The sequence below is a fragment of the Canis lupus genome, chromosome 23 (genome assembly GCF_011100685.1).
Source record: "Canis lupus familiaris isolate Mischka breed German Shepherd chromosome 23, alternate assembly UU_Cfam_GSD_1.0, whole genome shotgun sequence".
Classification (NCBI taxonomy): Eukaryota; Metazoa; Chordata; class Mammalia; order Carnivora; family Canidae; genus Canis; species Canis lupus.
In genome coordinates this window covers 39,824,727-39,852,004 of record NC_049244.1, presented here as the reverse complement: position 1 = coordinate 39,852,004, position 27,278 = coordinate 39,824,727, and the positions used below count along the sequence as shown (strand labels likewise).

Sequence of the window (27,278 nt, the reverse complement as noted above, 5' to 3'; positions counted from 1 at the left end):
ATAGGCAGAGGGAGAAGCAGGCGCTTTGCAGGAAGCCCAACGTGGGACCCGATCCCAGGACCCTGGGATCATACCCTGAGCCGAAGGTAGATGCTCAACCACTGAGCCACCCAGGTGCCCCATGGGCTAACTATTTAAGGAGCACTGATTGCTCACTTGCCTGATTCTGTATCAGACCTTTTTTTTTTTTTAATTTTTTTTATTTATGATAGGCACACAGTGAGAGAGAGAGAGAGAGAGAGGCAGAGACACAGGCAGAGGGAGAAGCAGGCTCCATGCACCGGGAACCCGATGTGGGATTCGATCCCGGGTCTCCAGGATTGCGCCCTGGGCCAAAGGCAGGCGCCAAACCGCTGTGCCACCCAGGGATCCCTGTATCAGACCTTTTAAGATATCTTATCATATTGCAAATTATAACACATCTGGGTCCTCAATTCTTAACTTTCCCTCACATATTATTTATAATGTTTTATTGTCCCTTAATCTTTATAAATGTTCCATTCTATTTTAAATGTTCATAATTCTAAATGATAACTTTACAAGATGTTCATTTGGGACGGACTGGAAAGGTGTTTTTTTTCCTTTAAATAAGAATTCAAATAATCCTACAACATTATGCAACCACTATAAATTAAATAAATTTCTATCCAGTCTTTTTACATATATATTTTTCCATGTGGCTTAAATCTGATGGTCTCTAAAACTTTGTAACTTGCTTTATTTATTATCACAACCTAACCCTTTCCTCAGGCTTTTAAAAATTCAGGATAATGGATGTAAATGTGCCTGAGTTTTGAGTTGTTTCTAACTTTTCACTAGTGTAAATAATACTTCAGCGAATACCTATGTCTATAAAGCTGCTCTTATTTTGAATTATTAAATAGGCTATTGGGTAATAGATATCAAATATTTATTAGAATGAATGTCTTATGGATCTAAGAAAAAGCACTGGACAGAAGAGTCAACTAATATCAGTGGAAAAAGGATGAACTACCAAATACTTATGCATATCTCTGGGAAAATTGGCTCTCCATATGGAAGAAAACGAATTTGATTCCTATTTCACATCATACAACAAATAAACTTGAGATGAATTAAACAATTATAAACAGCCAATTTTTAAACTTGAGAATATATATTTATGACATTAGGACAGGGAAAGATTTTCTTTTTAATTTTTTTATTGCAGTTCAATTTGCCAACATACAGCATAACACCCAGTGCTCATCGCACCAAATGCCCCCCTCAGTGGCCATCACCCAGTCACCCCAACCCCCGCCCACCTCCCCTTCCACTACTCCTTGTTCATTTCCCAGAGTTAGGTGTCTCTCATGTTTTGTCACCCTGACTGATATTTTCACTCATTTTCTCTCCTTTCCATGTATTCCCTTGGAAAGATTTTTTTTAAGAAGTTACCAAAAGTGAAAATCACAGGTAAAAATGGAATAAACTTTACTACATTAAAATTAAAACAAAAAATTCTGTGTGAAAAAGTCCACAATGATAGAGTTAAAAGACAAAAGTGAAAAGTTTGAGGAGGTGACATAATAGAATATATCTGAAATATAAATAACCAAAACAGAATAGTTACAATATTGTATGATGAACTAATCAGCAAGGAAAAGTCATCCTGGATAAAAGATATGGCTCCAAAATTTACTAAAGAGATATCACAAAAGATCGGGAAACAAGGACAATGTGCTCATTTCATTAATAAAGGGAAATACAAAGAAAACAACAATAATGTGATAAGAGCTCATACTTCGCCAACTAGCAAAAATTAGAAATTTGTCAATACTAAGTGTTGGATAGAATGCAGGGAAAAACTTTTATACTCTCATGTAGGAATCTACATCGGTATAACCACTTTAAAATATTTGCCAGCACGTATTAAAGTTGAAGATTCATACACCTTATCATCCAGCCCACCTCTGGGTATTTTACACTTGTAGAGAATCTTTCACATTTATGCACTTAAGTACAAGAGTATCCATTGCATTATTTTTAGTAATAGCAAAAAATAAGAAACAAACTAATTATCCTAATTCCCTTGTTAGAGAAAGGAAAAAAAACAATGATGATATATTTATCCAATAGAATACTAAACAGTTTGAGTGAATGGACAAAATCCACATGTACTAATATATATAAATCTTTTAAAATACTGTTGAATGTAAGAAACAGAATGCAAAAGGATATTTATGGTTAAATTTCTGTAAATTTTTAAAATACACCAAATGCAATATAGTATTTATATGTATATTAAGCTTCTGTAAAAAATTTAAATATACTGATTATATATAATATTCTGTACTAAAAAGAATATCAATTATTGCTCACAAACACATATATGTGAAGTACAAGAGCATAGTCATGGAAAGAAAAAAACACTTTCTAACTTCAGTGTATTGGTTACTTCCAGGGAGGGGTGGAGGGAAGGACTTTAACTTTGAGGCATCATTTAAGACATTGAGGCAAAATTAAGAACATAAATACCATAAAAGAGAAACAGCTGTGGTTTAGGATTTTTTTTAAGCTCAGTGCTGCCTCTGAGTGGCCCACTGACCTTCCACATGTTCCTTGAACTTTCTTGGGGGACAGTAATAGGTCGGAACTTAAAACTAAACATTTTTTAGTAAAGGAACTCTTCATTCAAAGAAAATCTAATGCTTCTTCACAATGTATAAAAACAAAGCTGCTCAGGCAGAAACGGGAGGGCAGATCCAGGGCAGGTGCCAGATCACTTGTTCCCACTTCCCATCAGCCCACCCCTTCCACGCAGCCCAGACATGGGCAGAGATCAGTTTGCAGACCCCAAGGTTGGGTGACCTATAAGGCAGCTTCTCCCTCTGACAGCCTGTGTGTCGGTGATATTAAGGACTTCTTAAACATCAGCCTATATGAGGTATTTCTTTGACGGATGCTTGTCACATACAAGGGCTCTGGAGGAAACATCCGGAGGAATGGAAAAGGCTTTTTAATGTGGATAACCATTTCCTAATGGGGCTGTGCCACAGATTTGAATGTCCAGAGTAGGATTTCTCCCCATTAAAAAAAAACAACAACCATGAATTGGCTTTTGCTGCTCATATCACTTATCTCCCTAAACTTATGCCCTTACTATTCTATGTTTTGATCCTCTCCTGCCTCCTTATCTTGTGGCTTTTGTCTCTTTGTTTCCTCCCTATTTCTCCATCTCCTCTACAAGCCATTTATCAGGTTCCCAAAGGACCCTGCCACCAAACCTCCCAAATGAGGGACCAAGACCACACTGCTTCCACTTTCTCATCACTCACTTTTTCCTCAACTCTCTGTACCCACTTCCTTGGTTGAAAATCAATTGAAAGCAACCACTTCCTAATTATGAAACTTAAAGGATTTCTTCTTAGCTCTCAAACTCCTTATTGTAACCATGGACATTAGAATGGGGGAGGTGGAGTCAGCTGCTCCTCTACTGTTCCCTCAGTCAGCCAGGTATAAAACACAGGTTCATTTTGGGGTCTTTCATTCTTGCCTCTGTCTCTACTTACTGAGTTTCAGATAAATAATTAATAATTGAGAAATGTCCCAGATGTGGTACTAAAGAATTATTCTAGAAAATAATTATTTATCTGAAGTTCCAATTTAACTGGGCATCCTGTATTTTTATTGGCTAAATCTGGAAGCCCTATGTTAGGGAGTAGCACCTCCTTCTTACGCTACACTTCTTCCTGGCTTTATGTGGCCCTGAGCTTCATTCTCTCCCATTCTCTGAATATTTCTTCATTGTCTTTGTCTCCCTCCCTGGTAGTGCCTTTCTTTCCAATTCCAGGATTTGGTCCTTGGTCCTCTTCTCTTTTCTATGGTGCTCACTCTTTCAGAGATCCCATCTACACTTGTCAAATCATTTCCTCTATGCTGATGATTCTGGATCCTTTCTCCGTGGCCTTAACCTTTCTTCAGCCACAAATTTTCGAGTGTCTCACAGTCACCTTGGACTCCATAAGCAGAGGTGTCAATTTAGCCCTCAGCTTCTCTGACCTCTCTTAATCTCGGCCACATCAGCTGCTCCTCCCCAATCACGTTCTCTCAGTAATTGATCCAGGTGGCAAAACCATGGCTTCCTTTGCTGCTCTATTTTACCTGCAAGCCCTGCTCATTCTCCTTTCCACATGTGTGGCTTATTGTAAGTAAACACTTGTTGAATGTATGGTTATCTCTTGGGTTTGCTTCTTCCTTTCCATTCTGTCACAGCCACCTGAATTCACATGGTCATTACCTTGACTCATTTTGGTAACTGGAGCTTGACAATGGTTTCACTTTATTCAGGCCAATCTTGAGGCCCCTCCAAATTAATCTGCCCAAGACATCTTCTTAAAAAAAAAACACATTTTATTTTTTGATTGGGTAATACATTCACATAGCTCAGTGTTCAAAAGATACAAAATGGTAAGTGAGAATCTTGGAGAGGTCATTCAAGATCCTCTCGTTTCTCTACTAGTTGTATCTCTTTCGTAGCTAATTGAGACATAGGTACAAAAGTGAGAGAGACGAAGATCAAAAATTAGTTGAAACAGTGAGGACTGGTTTTGAACTGGCTTGCTCATATTTCTCTAGAACTAGAAAGACTTACATACCTAGCTACAGACTCATCTGGAGTGTATGGGCCTTCCTGCTGAGCTTTGCTCTTACAAAACTTAGGGCTAGGGGGAGCCAGGCTGAGTGGCTACTCTCAGCAAGCAGGCTGATTCCAATGTGGAAAGAGGATAGCACTGAGCTGCACACACTCAATTCCTTTTTTCCAACTCAGTGACCACAGTAGTCACTCTGTTTCCTGGTTTCCTGGGGATGAGTGAATGAAAGGTGGGACCAGGGCCAGGAGTGTTAAATCCTGCACAGCACTCCTCAGCTGGTGCATGATGGGTTATATGTGTGCCACAACATATCAATCCCCTCATCCTTGGGCTGAGGATGGTCAGAGCCCCAAGTCTGATCCTTTCAGTCCTGAGTAGTCTCATCAGAACCCTAATTTTCTCCCCACTGACCCAATATAATCATTTTCTGTGTCATGATGGGGAAATGCTGGATGCACTGCTCTAAGCAGTGGTCATCTCTTTATTTATAGATACAAAGCCAGGACACAGATAATCACCTGCTCACTAAGCATACAGAAAATCCTTCTTCCAATTTCCACCTTTCTTTTCTGCCACCAGTTTCTCTTTCCTAGCCTCACAGGAGGCAACCAATGGTTTATGTGTGTGTGTGTGTGTGTGTGTGTGTGTGTATGTGTGTGTGTGTAAATATTCTACATCCCCTTTCCTTGCACCAATCTTGGAATTAGCAAAATGCCTTAACAAACTACCCCTCAAATCTCAATGATTTAACATGATAATGGTTTATTTCTTGCTCATGTCCCAATCCATTGTGGACTTTGGGCCAGTGAGGGGAGTACTACAGTCTTCAGTAGCTGTTAATCATCCCAACTGACTTTAACCTACTGGCTCTGAAGTCCCTGGGGATTTGAGCCCTCTGCCAGATGCTCTATATGAGCTCACAAAGAAAGGAATAGAGCATGAAAGATTTAGGGGATTTTTAGGGATCAGGCTTGGAAATAATTCATATTACTTTGGTCCACATTTAATTGGATAGATAGATCTCTGTCTTTGACCCCATATGACTACAAGGATATTAAGTCTAGGTGTCTGACAAGGACAAAAATGAAGTGAGGTATGGTGAGCATATAGCAATCTTTGTTATATGCACCAGACATGCTGATCTTATTATACCTTGCTCTTTTGACTTGACAACAAATTATAGAGAGCAACCATTTCAATGCATAGTTTCCTCAGCCTTTCTAAAAGTTGTATTGTATTCACTTTTATGAATTATGCCATAATTTAACCAGTTCATCCCCAAGATCTTCTTTAATCATCTCCAAGATTTTTTTTCATGCTTTTATCTGCAGCGAATGCTCTTGTTCTTATGCTACTCCATACATATACAAGCATATCTGCAGGATAAATTCTCAGATGGAATATTGTTGAATTGAATGGTATAGACATTTAACATTTGGATATCTATTGCCATATTACACCATTAAGAGGTTATACAAATTTATACTCCCACTGGCCATTTTATTGTTTAATTCTACCTCTATAAAATAGTTTTACTTTTCTCCATGTTTGAATGAATGTAGTTTAAATCTATCTCCACAGGATCAGAGAGAGCTCATAGTCTAGGTAATATCCATCTGCATTAAACTCCTCTCCTATCTCTCAGGAGCCCTACACTGTCTATTTCTATTTCCCAAGTGTGTCTGGCACCTCCTCTCAAAAGCATAACTTAGGGCAGAGGAAAGGAAATGCATACTCTTGAGCTGTCTCTAGGTATGTCTCAAAGCTGCCTGCCCTGAGCTAGCCAAGTTTTCTTTGAAGTCTCCTATTTATAGTAAAAGCACATACAGACTTTTTGAGATTTTTTTTTACTATGCATTTATTTTAATATTTAAAATGTTTCAAATCACTTGCTATAGAGTATAACTGAAACTCCAGGAAGCTACCAGTTTCCTCTGTGGCTTGGTGAATTGGCCTACTGCCCCCAGGACAGACAAGGGATCCTGTTCTGTATGGTGGTGCCCCATGGATAGGCTTCTATCTATCCTTCAAAACCCAGTTCATATGCTGCTTAAACATCAAACCTCCCAGGGTTGGCAAGCCCAGAATGGTGTTTCTGCCTTAAAGAACTCTGAATTACAGCCTAGCCCCATGCCTTTTACTGTGCTTGCATATCGTCTTTCCTTTCTCGGACTATAGCCTTAATGGATTTAGTAAATCTATCCTATATCTTTAAGTACTTTGTAGCTGAGAAAAGACTTGTTATATTTTTAATGAAAAAAAGATGATTGAACACATTATTGTGTTAACTACTTCTACTTTTCCAACAGACTCAGGAATTACCAAAATAATAAAACCCACTTCTGAGTCCCAACTCCTCTTAAACACTCCTAGATCTTATTCTAAATAGTTAGGTTAGCCTCCTGGTTCCTCAGAAACTACACATTTAGTTTGCCTATGAAAATACACTCAATTCTCAGTGATCTGCCTGTCACATTGATTAGCCCTGAGCCATTCATTTCTTCTCCTGTCTCTGGAAAATGGGCATAAATGCATTTGCCAGCTACCACTCGGGAGATGTGAAAATAAAAAATTCAGTCCTTCAGTTGCACTAGCCTGCAATTCAATTACTAGCTCATGTGGCTAGTGGCTACCATATTGGATAGTACAATTAGAGTATATTTCCACCATTACAGGAAGTTTTATTGGACAGGGATGGTGTTTACACTCTGTATCTTAATGGACTGATGTCTTAGCTGAAATAATTTTAGCTTTTTGCTTTCACTTGTTTTAGATTTTTCTCCCTCATACTATATTGAGAAATTTTAATTGTTTGGGCCTTAAAAACAGTCTCACCTCCAAGGCCATGATTTGAACACAAAATCTGAGGAAAATGACATGTGGAATCGCCATCTGGAGATTGGTACAGCAGCAGATCCAGCCATTTCTGAGAAATTGTCTGGGTTTGGAGTTACTCCCAGAACTCTGATTTAGCAGTTCCTAAGCTTATAGCAAGTCTGAAAGGAACACAAATCTGTTTTGTATATACAAATAAATCCTCGTATGCTGCATGCCATTCTCAGCCTGCCAGTTTCATCTGGCTGCTCCAGAAAATATAATTCAATAGCACATTAGTTAACCTGCATGCAGGGAATGGGGCATTCTGATTATTGAAATGTTCTGGTTGAGTGATTAACCTGATTTTTGCAGAAAAACTGCTGAGGCAAGGGATTTTCTGTCCAAAATGTTGGTGCCACTGTGTTTTTTTTTTTCTTCCAGATGATCACAGCTGCATTGCTTCATTCCTGCAGCACTCAGAAATATATCTCTTTGCTAAAAACTTTCAAATATGCAATTGATATACTTTCAAAGAGACCTCATAAAAATAGATCAATAATAGTATATCAGGTAATCTTAGAAAAAAGAGCAAACTTAGAAGGAAACATAAATATCTTGGCCCAAATTTTACACAGCCATAGCCTTCAAGAATTCCTAACAACAAGGCAATTTCTTCAAATAGCATAACTTGCAAAATATTTTATTTTCTTTAGTAATAAGTACTTAAAAGTGCTTACTAAATATTAGGCAATGCAGCAAGGGCTTTACAAATATTAATTGGTTTAATTTTTATAACCACCTTAGAAATAGATATCACATTATTATATTCATTCCAAAGATGAAGAAACTAAGGCACAGAGAGCTATGGATGGGCCATAGTTGATCCACCTGAATGCTCATTGATACAAGCCGTGTAGCATCAATGGATGACTAAGGTTCTGAGAAGGGACCTGGCTGAGTTAGGTGACTCCTACTTCCTGCACCTACCCCTTCTCAAATATTACATGAGTAGAGTTGAGGGGCTGTTACGGAAACAGAGAAGGAAGATACAAAGTGCTGAAAGAGCACAGAAGTGACTGGGAAATCAAAGTGGATTTCAGAAAAGAGTAGCTTCTGAAATCCAGCTTTAGAGATGAGTTAGAATTAAGGCAAAAAAGGGAGAGAAAATTAGATACTATAGTTGTGAAACCCATACATCTGAAAGATTTTATGAACACTGTAATGGTAAAAAGGCCCTAGTGGTGAATAATGAATACCATTGTGTCTGTGTTTGTGGAGTGGGGTAGAGAAAGAAGAGGATGAGTCTAAGTGAGATTTAAATATTAAAAGAGTTTAATTTTCGGACTTCCTAGCAAATAGTGGATATTGGATTCAAGAGTCTTCATATTTCATTTCATTGTATTTCACAAGTAATTATTTTTTTTGCCCAAATTTAACATTTAAATAAAAGCCAATAAACAAATATCAGAAAAATCCATTTTCATTTTCAAATAGATTTTTCCGTAAATAATATCTTTAAAAAAAGAGAGAGATGCCTGGGTGGCTCAGTGGTTGAGCATCTGCCTTCAGTTCAGGGAGTGATCCCGGTGTCCTGGGATTGAATATTGCATCAGGCTCCCCACAGGGAGCTTGCTTCTCCCTCTCCCTATGTCTCTGCCATTCTTTCTGTATGTCTCTCATGAATAAATAAATCAAATATCTTTTTCCACAGAGTCTGGAAAATGTTTTAAACTCGGGAATTGGATAAAGTAAGGAAAACTAAGACCAAATTTTTAAAAATGTTTTATTTGGGAAAAGTTTAAATATATTCTTGTCAGAAGCTAAAATGTTTGAGCACTACCAGAAAATTTCTTGGACCAGAAAAAAAAGAAAACATTTAAAATGTGAAGAATGAACAACTAACCAAAATAAAGGCAAAGAGTTTTCTTTGCCCAGAGGGTTTTTATTGAGTTATTAGCCATGGAATGGACTATAGGCTTTACATTGAATGTATTACTTCGCAGTTGTATTGCATTTATGAATTTCTAAGCTTGCATTTTTTCTTACTTTCACCTGTGTAATTTAACAGCATGCTAATATGCCTCATAGAAACTTAGCAGAGATGACTATAACTGTATTTTTAAATCACATTTTTTAGTGACCCAAAGGGGCATCTTCCTAACTGCTCTTTTATTTTTTCTGGCAGATGACATTTGATCCAGAAATCTTCTTCAATGTTTTACTGCCACCAATTATATTTCATGCAGGATACAGCCTGAAGAAGGTAAATACACAGTGATTGTTTTTTTCTTTTATCCATAAGTAGAGAATTGTACCAGTGCTAATGAAAAAACAACTATTTTATGGGTTTATTTGTTTCATAAAGATATCATTATATTAGATTATGTGCTAAAGATTCAAATTCGACATGCTTAGAATTCTTCTAAATCTGCTCTGCCCAATATACTGGCCATTGGTCACATGTAACTATTAAGCCCTTGAAATGTGGCTAATTTGAATGAAGACATGCTGTAAGTGCAAAATATGCACTGGATTTCATAGACTAAGTATTTAAAAAGAATGTAAAATAGCTACATTATGTGATATTGATTTCATGCAGAAATGATAATGTTTTGGATATATTGGGTTAAAGAAGATATATATTATCAAAATTCATCTCACTTTTTAAAACTTACTTTAATGGGGCTACTAGAAAAATCTTAAACAACGTCCATGGCTTACATTATATTTCTATTGGACAATATTATTCTAGATGATTGTAACCAAAGAGTTAGCTGTTAATTGAGATAGATACTGGGTTTTTCAATCAGAGTGAAACCTCAAGAGGCCTTTGCTGATACTTAGCTGTTGATGCTCATAGAGAGAAAGCAGTTTTGTGGCTTCTGTGCTCTAGCCTCCCATTACTTAGGTACCACCCGACTGTGCACATTTCAGAGATTAGTAATTCCCTGAATAGTTTTAAGTGCTAGCACCCCCTGTACCACAGACTGAGGCTCTGGCCTGTATGAATTTTGAGAGGCAGAGGTAGTGCCACCGCTTTCCTGCTGCCCACACCCTGCCTCCGAGACTGGGGGACTCCCATCCCCTTGGCCTGGCGGCTCCAGCAGCCAGGCAGCTTGTTCAGCACAGACCTGATTTTCTCACGTACTCCAGGCTCCCTCTTGCTGCTGTCAGTTTCAACTGCTGGGCTCCCACTTAAAGAGCTGGAAGGGAGCTTTCCAAAGCCAGCATTGCAGGAGACTTAGAAGGCTGCGTTTACTCAGGTCATCCTTCCTTATCCCTACAGCCTTAATACTGGGCATCATTCTGTGCGATTCATTAAAATAAATTGTCGGAGGTGATAAGATTTTGTTTCATTACATTCAGAAGAAATATAAGTCAGAGATCCAGTAATTCAAAGGCAACTAAAATCTTTTAGAACCGTATTTTTAAAATGCCCAAGGGGTTCCACTGACAACAAAATTTTTTTAAAAACTTTGTCTTCCGTTAATCATTCCAGAGTCCTGCATGGATGCTGCCCTGACTCTTTACCCTCTCCCTCAGGCCCAGCCAGTTTTGGCGGTCATTCTCTCATCTCTACCCTGTTGTTTTCTGGATGTATTTGTTCCCCCATTTCTTTGAGAACCCTCTGTCCTTTGCAGTATAAACCAGTTCAGCCTTATTTGTACAGTAAGACCAGGAACTAAGACTCCAAAGCCGAAGCTTGCCTAAACAGAGTGGGAAGGGAGGGTCCATGGTGTGTGCATTTTAAAAAATTTCCTGTTAAACTAAGAAAATACATGGATGTGCTATATGAAATATTCTTTTCTCCCCAGAGACACTTTTTTCAAAACTTAGGATCTATTTTAACATATGCCTTCTTGGGAACTGCCATCTCCTGCATCGTCATAGGGTAAGTGACATCCGGAACTCCTGTTCCAGGTGGCTGGGGGGCCAGTGATCTGTGGGAGGAATCTCACTCTTCCTGGACTCACACTGCCAGGGTGAATCGTCTACCTTTTTCTGTATATCACATCTTTACACATTTTTCTGACTCAATTCCAAAGCTTATGTGTCTTCTGACAAACATAAGCCTTCAAATCAAAGCAAACTGGAATTAGATTGCTGGCTTTGCTCTGTGAGTTTTGGACCTCTGACTTAGGGAATGTGGATAATTTGGTTTGAGTTATGTGAAGCACATTGCATTCCCCACCTTCTTTTTTTTTTTTTTTTTTTCTTGAATAATGCAGGTAAGCACACTGCATTCTTTTTTCATCTTCTTTGCAGGACCCTACCTGTATTTATTTGCAGGAGTATAATAGTAGCTATATGTCAAGGGTTTGCTTTATAAGTGGAAGTTTATAAGAGACAGCCTGAGACAGACATTTATAAATATCAGCAGAGCTGCTTAATGCTGGGATGGCTTTTCAGTTAATACACTATAGAATGCAGCCTTGTTTCTTTCTCACTATATTTTATTTGTTATGTTGCTAAGCCCCCAAGTCTAACCATACAGACTCTGGCTTGCAGCTCACCACAAAGCAAAATATGATGCAAAATCATGACGCCAATCCAATTCTCTTATAATCCTATCTAATACGTTAAATCTCCACTGAAGAATATATGTTTAGCTGCTATGACTCTGATGGTGTGGATGTCTTAAATTGTCTGATACAGCCAACTCTACCCTTGCATTTTACTGCATACAGCTGTTATAGCCCTAATGTAAGAAGCTGAAGCTAAAAACACATGTTCCTCACTTATTCAGTTCTTCCCTTATGAAGTATTCCATGTATATCACTAGAAAACTAAGGAGGTATCATTACTTGGACAGGGGAGTGGGCGGGGGGCAGGTTATGTTGAATTCTCTGTTAAATTTTTATTGATTCAAGCCTAGAATGACTCAGGCTACATTACATGAAAATGTCCAGCATAGTTAGGGCAGTGAGATAGCTAAAGATTTTAGTACCTGACGGTAGAGGCTTGCAGGAATATAGATTAAGTCTGAACACCTAAGAGGTCTTTAAACTATGGCTGAGAGGCAAACATGGATTTTATCCTTCTCAAAGAATGTTTAGAGGAGAGCTGTTCTATTCTGTGGGTATGCCATAACTAAATATTCAAATTTCAAAAGTGGCAAGAGCCTTAGAGATTCATGTATTAAAGCCCCTTGTTCTGAAGATAAAGAAGGTAACATCTTGAAAATTTAATCAGTTGTCTTAAGAAATATGTGTGTGAATATATATATATATATATATATATATATATATATATATATATGGCCATGGTCAGGACAGAATTCAGACTTTGGCTCCTGATTCAGCAGGTCTTACCATCATCCCCTCTTTCTTTTGGAATTCCTGTTCATCCCTCTACATTGTTCATATACATTGACAGAAGGCTCTGAAATGTCTGGACTCTCAACAATGTGCATCAGTTTGTAGCAAAGATTGATGATTAGCAGTTCTATAATGGGATCTGAAATGTATAATGGATCTAAATTTTCTAAACTTGTGGACAATGCTGTTAAATTATGGAATAGTCAGTTTTCATTATTACCCTATTTCCTTTGTCTAACTGATTGTAAGTATACTTGAGTATATTATTTTATGCAATATGCTTTCACCATCATGAGAATTCTATAATCTATTTTTTAAAAGGAGCAACAATGTAGTGTGTGTGTGTGTGTGTGTGTGTGTGTGTGTGTGTGTAACTGACTTTTCTAAAAACATTCAGTTCAGGAGATTTGGTAAAATTCATTTACTGGAGCTGATAACCTCTTCTGATTTTAAGGCTGCAATCAATGATTTTTGATGGAAAGTGATTTGAATAAAAGTATAGCCCTGGGAAAACTTTTACAACCCTTTGCTTTGTTCGAACTGGCATAATCTGAACAACAAAAACTTGTAGGACACCTTCCTAATGTGGGTCATTAAAGTGCAGAAGGGATAGGTAGTTTGAAGATTTTAAGGTCTTATTCAGCAAGGTAAAAGAAACCATTAAAGAACTTTAGTTTGAGGGTGACAAGGTCAGATTTATACTTAAGAAAAGTCATTCTGGCAGTTGTGTGAAGGAGAAATTTTAAAGTGGGGAAAAGATGGCAGCCAGGGGACAATTTAAGAGGTAATTTCCATAAGCCAGGTTGAAAACTGTAAGGGCCTGGCCTCAGACAGTGGCAGTAAAGATGGACGTGGAGTCATCAACATGTTGAAATCCTGAGAGATAATGGAGTAATCCGAGGCAAGTTTATGGAGTGAGAAGGAAGTTACCTGGGCAACAGCATTATCTGAAGAACGGGAAGAGATAACCACAAAGGACTATGAAGTAATGGGCCCAAGATATAGGAAGAAAATAGGCAGGACATGTGTCTGGAAGTCAGTGGAAGAGAGAAAGGGAGGGTAGACAGTGTCTAACACAAAGAGGTTAAATGGGACAGGAATTGGAGTATCTGCTGGATTCAAACCCTAGGAGCTGTGATTTGTGATTTCACATTCATCCTATGGGCAGAAGTAAAGAAAGTATTGGCAACTGCAGTTGTTTTGGGTGCTGTGTGATGAGAAACAAGAATTTATTTTTATGCTATTGTTCTCCAGATACAATTTCAGAACTTCTGAAGGAAAGGCACAAACTTGAATTCAGGCCAAACTGACACTTTGGCAAGTTAGTGATTCTCATTGTAGGAGTTGTTCAAACACACACTCAAGCCTTAGAAAATAACTGGTTATACTTTCCTAGTAAATTAATAGTTGTAAGAACAACACAGCAAACATTCATTGAGTGCTTGATACATATGTAGCATGCCCTTTTTTAAAGTACATGGATTATTTAATTTAATCCTCAAGATAACCCTATTTAAAAAAAAAAGATTTATTTATTTATTCATGAGAGACAGACAGAGACACAGGCAGAGGGAGAAGCAGGCTCCATGCAGGGAGCCCGATGTGGGACTTGATTCCAGGACTCCAGGATCATGCCCTGGGTGGAAGGCAGGAGCTAAACCCCTGAGCCACCCAGGGATCCCCAAGATCACCCTATTAAGTAGATACTATTATTACCCTCATTTAACAGTTGAGACATCTGAGGTTTAGAGAGAACACAGTGTAAGTAACAGAGCTGACATTAATAACTAAATAGTTTGGCTCCAGAGTCAAATTCTTAATGCCCAAAATGTGCTTTACTTCTATTTATTATCATTACTGAAAAAATAAAATGTAAAACATTAAACTAAAAAATAAAATTGAATACATCAGTCAATATTCACTAACATACCACATGTTTCTTCACTAGCCCCATAGGAGTTCTCACAGATATGAAAGATTTTCATTTGGGAATCCCATTCAAAAGGAATTCACATTTTTAAGAGGTAAAAGGAATGCCTGGGTTTATGCAGGTATACTCATACTTGCATGAAATGGGCAGAAGCAGAGATTCAGGGCAGCCCTAGATTGAACTGAGAAAAATGTCACAGAGGAGGTAGATTCTGGGGAGTCACTGAGTGGAGAGGGATGAGGTAGTTGGATTTTCTATGCCTTCAGGTACATTAGTCCTGGTGGGTGCGGGAACATTGCATCAGATTCAAAGCTGGAAGGTAGGTTTCGTAAGCAGCGTAAGAGAGTGTAGAAACTAAAATGCTGGAGAATCAGCTGACAGAGAGCAGTGAAGCCTGGCATCAGGAATTTATGAGAATGTGAAGGCTATGAAGAGTGATTTGGGGGCATGAATGAAAACTGAGCTAGTGGGCCGTGGTCTTTTGTAGGTAAAGACTGGATTGAATCAAACTACAGGTTGGTTTTAGATCTGGACTCAGATGCTTTATAGGAATTGAGGTCATTGGGTCTGTTTGAATGAAGGAAATTCATAGTTAAGTTTTATTAACCTCACATAATTTCAGAAATTAGATGTAGACCATCTTTTATATTTCATGAGAAAGTTCAACAATACGACTTCTGGCAATAAAATCAAAGAAACTTTAGAAAAAGTTTAATTTTATTTATTTTTTTTTTAGAAAAAGTTTAATTTTAATTTGTTTATGTTCTTCAAGAATTTAACCACCTCCCATCTTACCATTTAAGAAAAATCTTAGATACATCTCTGTTTTTAAATAAAACCCATATATTTAAAATATTTCTCTATTCATCTCCTCCACGTTTGGAGACTATTCCTTTATCTTTGGCCCTATGTCTCTACCCTTGTGTATGACACAGATGTATCATCACAAGGACAACCTACCTAATGCTTCCTGTCAGCACATACATTTTGTCTTTAGAACTTACTATTTTCAATGAAATGCTTCTTTAAGAGTAATGAAAATTACATTGTTTTAATTTTTCTGTTAGTGAGGAGTTAAATTCCATAATTTCAAAAATACTTGGAGAAAGGAATATGGATCTAAATGATGAAGAATGAGGTGTTAATTTTAAGAATAGCTTACTTTTTAAATTTCATCTCATGTGCCAGACACTGACCTATGCTTTTTACAGACATTGTCTCATTTTATTATCACAATGCCTCTGTGAGATAGGTACTATCATTAACCTTACTTGACATGGAAGGATGTTGAGGCTGAGATTTGCCCAGGATTGCACGATAAGTGAATGGTAGTAAATGGCAGATCCAGTCTCACTTCAAAACACATAATCTTAGAATCTCCTTATCCTGCTTCTTTTCCTAATATGATACTTTACATTTCTATAGTGTTTTACTATTGGTAACTATATCCGTCAGACAGACCATATCTTCAATAATTTCACATTCTTACACTTATCATGGTGGCTGACAATTATAAAAAATCTGAATAGTTAAGAATGAGCAATAAAATTGCAAAGTAGAAATGGTACCTGTCTTTTCCTAATGGAGGTAGTTAGAGGGATGATATGAATTCATTTTACTTGGTTAGAATTGCTGGTCTCTGGGTAACCTGGATTCATAAATGTGAGGTTGTTTATATTATTTATCTTCCTCTGGAGTATTGATTTTCCCACTGGGGTGTTTAAATGCACACCACAGAAACTAAGCCTCACACTGCCCATCTGTCCATCAGGCATATGAGTGAAGGGGCCTCATGGAAGCTCTTGCTTTGCCTTCTGGTATCATCATGCCTGCTGACCTGGGGACCTTTAGGCCTAAGTACCCTTGGTGCTGGTTGTGAAATTACTGCTATTCTATTCTTAACTAGGATAAAGTGTGTTGAGTGTTAGTATTCTCAAAATGCTGATTCCTAAACCTGGAAGAAGGAACACATTTTCTAGTCTAGAGTCAAAACCTGAACAGGTATGGTTCCTAGATGGAGGCTAAGGCATACCTCAGTTCCTTAAATTCTAGCCCTGGAAAGAGAATGATTCAAGAGAGTTAGGAACTCTCTTAACCCAGAAAACATGGATCTGAGATGATACAGAAGGACTTTAAGGAGTCAGTGAGCCCCTTTAAATTCCCCATGAATTTTTCATGGGAGAGGGTCTGCACAGATTTCACTGTTAATTCAGATTTTCTAGGAAATTGCTATCCACAAACACAAAGAACTAGTATGTTTTTAAGCGCCTGAGCAGAAGTAGTTGGGACAGGAAGGATTTTACATATTGCCATATTTAATTAGAACTGAGGAAGTCTCTAGGCTGCATTCAGGGGAGTCATAAAGTCTGGAAATATGCATACTATTATTTTATCATGTATTATAATATAGTAACAATAAACCAGTTATTATGTATTTGTCTGTGTTCCCAGAATCTGTGGCCATCCCATGTATATACCTAAGGGTGGAAATGCCAGGTGGTAGGATCTACAAATGAACATTTATTTTTACAATGTAATGCCAGATCATTTTCCAAAGCAGTTGTATCAGTTTTTCCTCTTAGTTTTTTGGCAATCTAATAGGTGTGAAATGAAATTATTGTATTGTGGTCTTTATTTGTAGTTCCTTGATTCTTAATGAACTTGATTATATTTTCATATGATACTTGCTCAGATTCTTTTCTCCATTTTCCTGCTAAATTGTTTTATCATATTTTCATTAATTTGCCACACTTTTTATATGTTTCATATTTCATTGATTTGCCATATTTTTTTATGTGTCAACCCATATTCAGCTATATATGTTGCAAGTATTTTCTCCTACTTTGGTCTTGTGCTTTTACTTTGTTCATGATGTCCTTTATTAAACAGAAGTTCTGAAATTTAATGTAGTGAAATTTATAAATTTTTTCTTTTATGGGTAGCATTTTTATGTTTTGCTTAATAAATCCCTTCCCACCCTAGAGTTAGAATCGTATTTTCTTCTGAAGTGTTTTTGAAGTTTTGCCTTTTACAGTAAGTTCGTTTTCTGGAACTGATGTTTTTACATATGATATGAAATAGAAAACCAATTTTTCTTTTTCAGATGGGTAACCAATTATTCTAACATCATTTATTGTCTAGTCCTGCCATTCCCCAGGACCTACTATGCCTCCCGTACTATGTACTGTGGTTTCTTTCTCTAGACCCTTAATTTTTTCTGGTTCTGTATTTGGTCTGTAATCCATTTCTGCACTACTGTCTCACTATCTTAATTGCTATAGTTTCATTATAAGTCTTTGTATCCCATAAGATAAGGCAAAAAGGATACTCTTCTTCAGGATTACATTTTATTACCTTTTAGCTTGTATAAATATAAGTATATATCTAGGAATGTATAATTTTTAAATTTATAAATATATTCTTATATACTTTGTTCATATTGATATGCCTTATAACTCTGTTTCTTAGAATTTTCCTTAGGGAACAGTTTGCACATATGCACTAGGAAACATGCATAAAAATATTTGTAGCAGCATTGTTCACAATAGCAAAAACTTGAAAACAACTCATACTCCACTAAAAGGAGAATGAGCAACTAAATCTGTATAACATGATATTACCCAGCAGTAAAAAACCATGAAGTAATGTTGCTTATGATAGTGTGGATGAATCACAGAAACCTAATGTAAGATCAACAAATCCAGTCCCATAAGACTACATGTAGTATGGCAAGATTTTTATAATGTCCATAAATGATGAAGATTAAACAGTATTAAGTGTGCATGCATGTAGGTGAGAAGGCATAAATGCATTTGTGTAGTAAGGAGGGGAATTAAAAACAAAAATTCAGGGAAATGGTTATTTCTGGGGGAGAGGGAAAAGAATGGGATGAAAGAAACACGTAAAAAAAGAAAGAAGTTGTTAGTAATATTCTGGCTCATGGATTAGAGTGTGTTTTCGGGTGTTTTATATAATTTGCATATATTTTCTATATATTTTCTTGCATGTATCAATTATGTTAAAAAGAAAATAAAAGAAAAAACAAATAGAAGGTGCTATTTAAAACATTTATAAAACTCTGCTTGATTATGCTGCTTACTTCCATTTCTGGGAAACACTGATTCTTTTATTGTTTCTCTTTGTGTGTTTTAATAAGAACAACTCAGTTTGGCAGGCAGTAACAGGGAGGCAAAGGCGCCAAGAGTGTATTTGCCAGTATCCCCCTGGTTCATTCTTATCAACCACAAAGCCCTATATTTTTCTTCTCTTCTCTCATATATCTCCACCTTCTCTCTTCCTTTTCCTCTCCCCTTACCCCCTCCCTCCCAACCATGTTTTTCTCACCATCCCATGAGACAATGTCTGGGCTGCTGCTTCCTGAGAGTCCATTTTCAGTAGGCTGCAAAACAGCAGAGCTCAGGGAGGCTGTGTTGAGTCAGACTGGAAGGCCCCATGTCTCCTCTGTGCATTCATTTATTCTCTAGATTCGGAGCTGGCACAGTAATAGCTGTCACTTGTGTCAAAGAGAAAAATAAATACACTGCTGCCCTGACACAGCCAAATAAGAAAAAATAATCTCTAATCTGTCAAGTATAGCCCAAGCTGCTTAGCAGTGTGGTTTCTCATATCCATATCACAGCATGTATGGGCTGTATTTCTGGCAGTAGAGAGGAGAGTGAAGTTTTTGACGAGAAGAAACAAAAGGTAGGATGGAGGGGACTGTGGAGAACATCAGAGAAGTAGCTTGGAGATAAAGGAGTTGTCAGAGCCATATGGATCTTTGCATTAGTCACCTGTCTAGTTCTACTATCACACCCGTAGATGTCAGTGATAAGAATGACAGAACAGGACAGAAAAAAATAAATTCTGAAAGAATCAAGAAGGAAAGCCTATAAAACCTAACTCCAAATTAAGAAATGTTGAACATCATGCAGAAGGAAAAAAAATTAAACTGTTGAGGCAAAAAAATAAATGTACTAATGAAAGAAAAAATGTATGAGAATAATTGAAACATACTCTTTCTGAAAAAAAAAGAATTTACTGAGAAGTCTGATTATTAAATAATCCCTACTAAAAGATTCTAGCTGTAGTATTCCTTTGAAATGAAATAGTCAAGTCTTGGAATTTTCCAGATCACTTTCATTCTTCAGCACTGTCAAATTAAAAATTTTTCTCAATGTGTCCAAAATCTGATGGAAGAGCTATAGTAAATGTGGCCCAGCTTTTACACACACACACACACACACACACACACACACACATACACACACAACCACCACCACCACACAACCCCCCTTGGATAAAAGATAATCAATTATCTATTGCTTTGTAACAAAACACTCCCAAAACTTAGTAGCTTAAGACAACAACCATTTTATTCACAATTTTGTGGCTCAATAGTTTAGGTTGCACTCAGTTGAGCAGTTCTGTGGTTCTCACCTTGCGTCACTTATGTGACCACAGTCATCTGGTGCTTGACTGGGATTAGGTAGACCAGGATGAGCTCGCTCAGATGTCTGGTGGCTGATTCTGACTATTGGCTAGTTGATCTGGGGACTCAGCTCTGTTCTATGGAGCCTCTCATCTCCCAGGAGGCTACCCTGGCTTTTTCCCATAGTAGTCTTAGGGCAGCAATCCAAGGTGATAGGAACAGAAATGCAAGACTTCTTAAGGTCCAGTCCCAGAAGTCACATAATATCACTTTCATCATGATGTATTGGTAAGATTATCATAAGAGCAGCCAAGATTCAAGGCATGGGGATATAGGTTTCAGCTCTTGATGGAGAGATATGATGAAGCCACATTACAAAGGAGTATGCATACAGGGATGGGAAGAATTATTGTGGTCATATTTGCCACATATTTGTGGTCTACCACTGGAAGGAATTATAAAATATCTTCAGGGATTTCAAGGTAAGGGCTTGCAGTAGCAAGAGAGATTCAGAACCTGGAATAAAGTCTATGGCTACAAAAGAAAACGATGGAAAATCAAGTCAACCATAGAGAGCCTAACTCACTGGCTTTCTCTGTTAGGCTTCCCGATATTCTGGAAGTGGTAATAATGAATTCCTAGCCTGATGACTTAAGTGACTTACTAAGAAATATCTTATAATGCTCTATCTAGGTTTCGATATAAAACTTTTATGGAAAGATATAGATATATAAAGCTCAAAGGAGATAAGGTAGAGAGAATGAGTCACTAATATTTTATGCTACTAGGGGACATTCATGGAAAATTGGCCCTTGCTCAGATAGAGCAGGCAATTATGGAGAAGTTTTGTTTAAGTCGGGAACTCCAGTTGCTCTTTTTACCATAGTGATGCAGAGAATGTAGAGGCGGAAATGTGGCCATATTAGTCATAAATGCAACAGTATCTCTGCTGAGGGGATTTCTTCCATGGCTACCCTTTCCTTGTCAAGGGCTATCACATCAAGCCTGGTTTGCATCCACATTCATTTGGCTGGTGGTGGTGTTCTGGAAAAGAGGGTAGCTTTGGAGAGGGCAAAAGCTTGATCCTGGCAGCTTATTCACTTTTGCTTGAATAGTTTAAGAAGAAATAAGGTTAAGGAACTATGCCACATGGATTTTATTCCACCCTTCCAGGGTCTTGAAGAATTTCTTAAAAATGGAAGCCAATGAGTTCTTCACCTAACCATAAACTACATTATCCAAACTCTCAAACTTACCTGTGTATATTCCTCCCTATTCTCCATGATCTCCCATCCCTAGGGGTAAACCTTATCCTGAATTTTACTTATAGTGTTTCCATGTACTTTGGAGCTTTATAAAAATATTATTGTACTCTTTGTTGTCAAGCCATTCACTTTTTTTCCACTCATGACTTTTTAAAAAAAAATCCACCCATATTTTGGTTTTCAGCTATAGTTCATTCACTTTTATAGATAATATGCAAATATGTGAATATTCCACATTGTACGTATTCTATGGACAGAGTTGCTTCCATCTATGAATATTCCTGTACAAGACCCCCGGGGCCCATGTAAAAAGATCTTTTAAGTAATGAATTTGGAATGGAATGTGCAACCAAATTGTTTTCCCAAGGGATGTCCCCACCAGCAGGTATAAGCATTTCCATTGCACCAAATCCTCACTAATGCTGACTTTTGTCAGACTTCTTCATGATCAATTTCTCTAGCCCTGTGACAATACCATCCTATTTTAATTATTATTGCCTTTTAGTAATTAACTCTTAATACCTAAATCTTACCTCCTTCCCTACATTATTCTTCATAAGTATCATAACTATTTGGATGTTTTTCTTTTATTGTAAAATTTTAGACTTATCTAATTTTTTGACTCACCGTGTTGGTATTTTGATTAGAATTGCATCAAATCCATAGATTAGTTTAGCAAGAACTGACATATATATGATACTGCCTTTTTGTTCCTAAAATCTGGTGTCTCCCTTTTATGTTTCCTGTAAGTCATTTAATAAAAATTGAAAGTTTTCACTCTAAGAGTCTTGCACAACTTTTATTCAGTTTAATCCTAGGGAATATTGTATAATATTATAAATGGTTTCATTTTCAACATTTTGTTTTCTGAGTATTGCAGTTGAGCAGCGTGATGAGTAAGAAAATGGCCCAGTTCCAGGTAGCCTGGAGCTTATAGTCTATGAAGGGGGCAAAAGTACAACTACAGTGAGTCTGAGCAAGAAGTGAATGGTGCAAAGAAATAGAGTTGGAGGGTCTGCTTGAAGGTAGGGTCTGGTGTGGTAGGAGCTACAAAGAGATAGGTAGAAGGGGCTGTGGGAGCACACTCAGGGGCCAGGAGGAGGCTTCTGGGGAAATGACTGCTAACCTGAAATCTTAAATTTATTTCAAAGGAGGTAGCCAGGCAAAAATCTGGGAGATGCCCTTTCAGGCAAAGAGGATAGCATGTGGGAGGCTAGTAGCAAGATGGAACTTCAGTCCTGCCTTTTGTCAAGGGAGACCAGACCAAGGACAGGAAGCAGTGTGAGATAAAGATGGTGGAGAGGGAAGTTAGATTCTGAATGTAAACCTTCTTTGGGAGTTTGGACATGGTTCTGTAGGCTTCAGGGTGCTAAATGGGGGAGATGTATTTTCTAAAATGTCAGTCTGACTAGAATATAAAAATGGATGAGAGGAAGTTGAGGTAGTACGCAAGAGAACAATTAGGAGGTGATGTTTGTTTAAATCCAGAGACTACTTGGTTGGAGCTGAGAGCAGATGGGGAGATGCAACTGACAAGGCATGGCTATTGAACAGATTTAGAAAAATAAAGGCCATTATGAGTGATTATCCACTTTTTGGCTTTAACCATAAGGTCACTCTGCATTTGACCGTCAAATCTGATACAGTTTGGATCTCATGTGTTATTCTCTTCCATCCCTGTTTTATGTTCCCTAGTAGACTTAATCTCTTAGTTATGCTTTTTTAGTAGGAGTTAATAAGAGTTCGTGTATTGCCAAGTGATCAATGAATTAATGAGATTTGAGAAATACCTATCCTTTCACTGGCAAAAAGGTAACAGAAATAACAAAAGTTACAACAAAAGCTAGCTTTTTTGGGTCCATTTTCTATGTTCCTGGCTTTGAACTTACCATTCTGCATTTATCATCTCACTTAATCTTCACAACACGAGTAGAAATAGATACTTCTATTATTGCCTTTTTTAAAAATTAGAAGTCTGAATCTCAGATTGCTTAAATAACTTCCAAGGTGTGACTGACTCCAGAGCTTGTATGCTACACTCACCATTGCAACTTAAATTACATCCATTGACCTGCAGGAACAGCACCTGGAACTTTAGAAAGGTAATCTTAGGTCTCAACCCAGACTTCCTGAATCTTAATCCGCATATTACCAAAAGCCCTAGATAAATTTGCTATTCTATCCTCCCAAACTGATAGAGAGGTTTAATACCTTGCTTAGTATTTAGTAAGGACAGATTTATAAGAATCAAGGTAATTTTAACCTACGTTTAATCTATATTATTCAGGTATCTTTGAAACTAAACCAAATCAATTATTTTTCTATTTTGCATCTACAAGATTAATATGTAAATCTGTGTCCATGCACATGTCCGGGTCAAATATTGTATGTGTATTATGTAGAAGATAATTGGAAGAATTCTGTCAGTCAGGCACACAGAGCCGTCAATGAGAAAAGCCCAGTGTTCTGGTCTAGGGACTTTAGTACTACCAGTGGGGGAGGCGCTCAACCTGATTTAGCAATTACATTCTGATGTCATTAAAATGAAATGGCCCCAATAAAAGGAATAGAAGTCAATCTTGACTACAATTCTGAGATGCTTTATTGCTCTATCTTACCCTTACTTACTAAATCCCACTGCATGAGAGGTAGCTATAAAGGTTTCCAATAGGCAAGCTACATTATCAACAGAATCATGCATATGAAAGATGACGTAAGTGTTTTAGCTTCAGTGAGTAAGTGTAATCTTGAAGGTCAATGCTACTGGATCATAGGTACCTACGGTCGTTATTTCCATATGATTCTTGACTCTTTTTCCTGCGGTTGCATTCTCTTCCACCAATATGTAAGTGTGATTTTAACATCTATATGAATTTGACCTGATTTTCACTGGATTATTTTTTGGAACCTCTGTTCCAGTGGTTTGTAAAATAGATTACACGGTCTTTTCCTCAGATTCCCAAAGATACCGTATATCACCTTCCCTCTCTTTACATAAGTTCTACAAGTATGAAAAGTGTTAACTATAATGATGACAATTGCTTGCATTTATTGAGTTTTTACTGTGTGCCAACCATTACCATGTACTTTATATTGCATTAAGCTCATTCATTAGCCTAATTCCCCATTAAATTTTTTCTCATCATAAGAATATATATTTATATCTATAATAAAAATTTCCTCACTTTATCAAAACAATTTTTAATTTTTTCCTTAGAATGCTAAAGAGGTTAGCAAAATATTTTCATAAATATTCTTATTTATGGCATAGACTCCTGCTGAGTATTTTAACTTATGGTAGAAGCTTAGAGTTCTTAAGAAAAAGTGTCCACAAAGACAAAGAGTGAACCCTAATGTGAACTATGGACTTTAATAACCAATGATGTATCAATATTAGCTTATAATAGGGGATACTGAGGGTGGGAGTGAGAGATTATATGGGTACATATTTAGAGGTTGAATACTTTCCATGTAATCTTTGTGTGAATCTGAACTTACCCAAAAATAATAAAGAAAGAAAGAAAGAAAGAAAGTCTGTTAATTAAAAAAAGAATGTCGACATTATAAATCTTTAACGTAACCTCTTTATCTGACAGCAAATAGGATATACCGGATATTTTCTATGTCCCCCATGGTCCAATACTGGATGAAAACTGGAGACTTTTAGTTCTCATTAAACCTAGGACTCTAATTCTTGTAGGCTCATGAACTCCCAAAGTGCACCTGGTCTGTTTTGGTGGTAGTACCTTTGTTGACCAGTTTGGCAATGCCCTTAGTATACGCTTCGTCTCTATCAGTGTATCAGGGATCTGAAGAGTAGCACTGAAGCTGGGCTCTTATGGCTAATGGAAAATTTTTCCTCTGGTTAGCCTTACCTATACAGTGGTCTCCTTCCCAATGCCTTAGAATAGATGCTGTGAGACCAAAGATTTCTTAATTGCCCAAGTTAAACTTTACTACTTCTATTTTACGGAATGGATATTAGCCCTCTTGAGGGTCTTGCCTCTCCTCTCTAAGTGTCCAAACTACCCTATTGATAAAGTCATGAGTGGATAAGAGATTTCACGAAATGTTCATATGTTCATATGTCAATGTATTATATTAATTGACTGTGGTTCATTAATCACATTTTTTCTTTTTTTTAAAGATTTTATTTATTTATTCATGAGAGAGACACAGAGAGAGGCAGAGATATAGGCAGAAGGAGACGCAGGCTCCCTGTGGGGAGCCTGATGCAGGACTCGATCCCAGGACCCCAGGATCATGACCTGAGCCAAAAGCAGACACTCAACCACTGAACCATCCAGGTGTCCCTCAATAATCACATTTCTGAAGATCATTTTCTCCATCGCTATGATAATAATGGCTTCCAACATATACAGCTAAGTTGCTGACATGATTGTCAGGGTGTTGCTTTTAATTTGGAGGCAAAAAAAGGTATTTATTCTAGGTTACAAATTTAAGGCCTCTACAGAAATCAATAACCTGATTATTTGATAAGTTATTCACTGTGCTTCACAGAGCTAAATGCAATTACAACCTTATCCCAGCAGAGAGAAATTAAGAATGTAGGAAAAGGTAAACATTATCCTCTAAGAGTGGAAAATAAATGGAGACTCATTTGGAAAGTGGTTATTGTGAATGTCATTTGCTTTAAGAAAGAATTTCAAAATGAACTGTTTATATAGAGAGGATACTCTAATGTTAGAAATATAGGCAAAATGTACTATTGTCATAGTTTTTATCCTCTTCATATAGTGTTTTCATTTGCATTTCATAAGCATACAGTATAGGTAAGGACAGAAATTATCCTACTTTATGGATAAGACAACTGAGTGTTAGAGGAATTACTTTCTCCAATACTGTTCATTGATATTTATTAAAACTGAGGATGGTATTTATTTTTTCTAATTCTTAGATCTCTGCAAATGCTTTTTATAATGTATCAATGACCTGTGTCCTCCTTGAAATTCATTCTCTTGTTAATCACTCAATATACAAGTAAAGTTTGAGACTTATGGTAGATGGGGTAATAACCATATAATATATATATGGTATATATATACATAACAAACCTATGCATACATATATACACCACTTTCAATTTTTAATGAACTGTTTTTTTATATCTATTATTTCACTTGTGCATCAAGTCACTTGGGCTTTGAGATTTCCCAAAAAGCCTCCCCGAGCTAGATCTAGAAATGAATATATATACAGTGAAATTGTTTGGGACACAGGAAGTATAACTTCATGTCACTGTAAAAGTCCCACAGTGGTAATAGTGCCATGTTCACAGAAGTTTGGAGAACTGTATTTAGGTAACCTCTAGAGTAAATTACATGCACAGAGCTTGCGAGTCAACTAGCATTAACTCACTCAATTACAGCCCAAATTATACTTTTTGGGAGTTGTGTCTCTAATCTTTTCTTAGACTCAACTGATCCATTACTTCAACTGATGTGCAGTTTAGCTTGGCTACTTGTAATGAATAACTTTTTGTAAGGAAATTGGTTTTCCTGTTGGAAAAAAAAAGTACAAAAATCTCCCCAAAGATTTTTCTCTTTTTCCTTCTAAATTTAACTAATTTTCCATATATCCGATTAGGAAAATACAGCTATTTTTAAAGATATTTTCTTACATAGATTTTCAACCCTCCTTTTTCTCTTCCTCCCTGCCTCCCAAATGGATAAGTTTACCAGGGACATACTTAGGCATTGTTATATAGTTCCAAAAGCCTTTTCTTATTCAGTTGCTCCCCTATTGAAGAATTTCAGCATTTAGTAATAGTTACAAGATTTTTGTTTTAAAGTTTCACAAGATGGAAGGGACTTTACTTACACCTTGAGTTATTCATAGCTATTTAGATATTTTGAAGCACATTTTGGATAGTGTCAGTACTCT

General features: G+C 37.0%; 1 protein-coding gene across 3 annotated transcripts in view; it reads left to right on the top strand.

The window, feature by feature from the left end:
- The window catches only part of SLC9A9 (solute carrier family 9 member A9), a 538,349-nt gene that overhangs the window by 36,829 nt on the left and 474,242 nt on the right, over positions 1-27,278 (top strand). For all 3 annotated transcript variants that reach the window (XM_038571125.1, XM_038571123.1, XM_038571124.1), the window contains exons 3-4: positions 9,616-9,693; positions 11,246-11,322. In XM_038571125.1, coding sequence (XP_038427053.1) covers positions 9,616-9,693; positions 11,246-11,322 — 155 coding nt within the window. The remainder of the gene's footprint in view (positions 1-9,615; positions 9,694-11,245; positions 11,323-27,278) is intronic.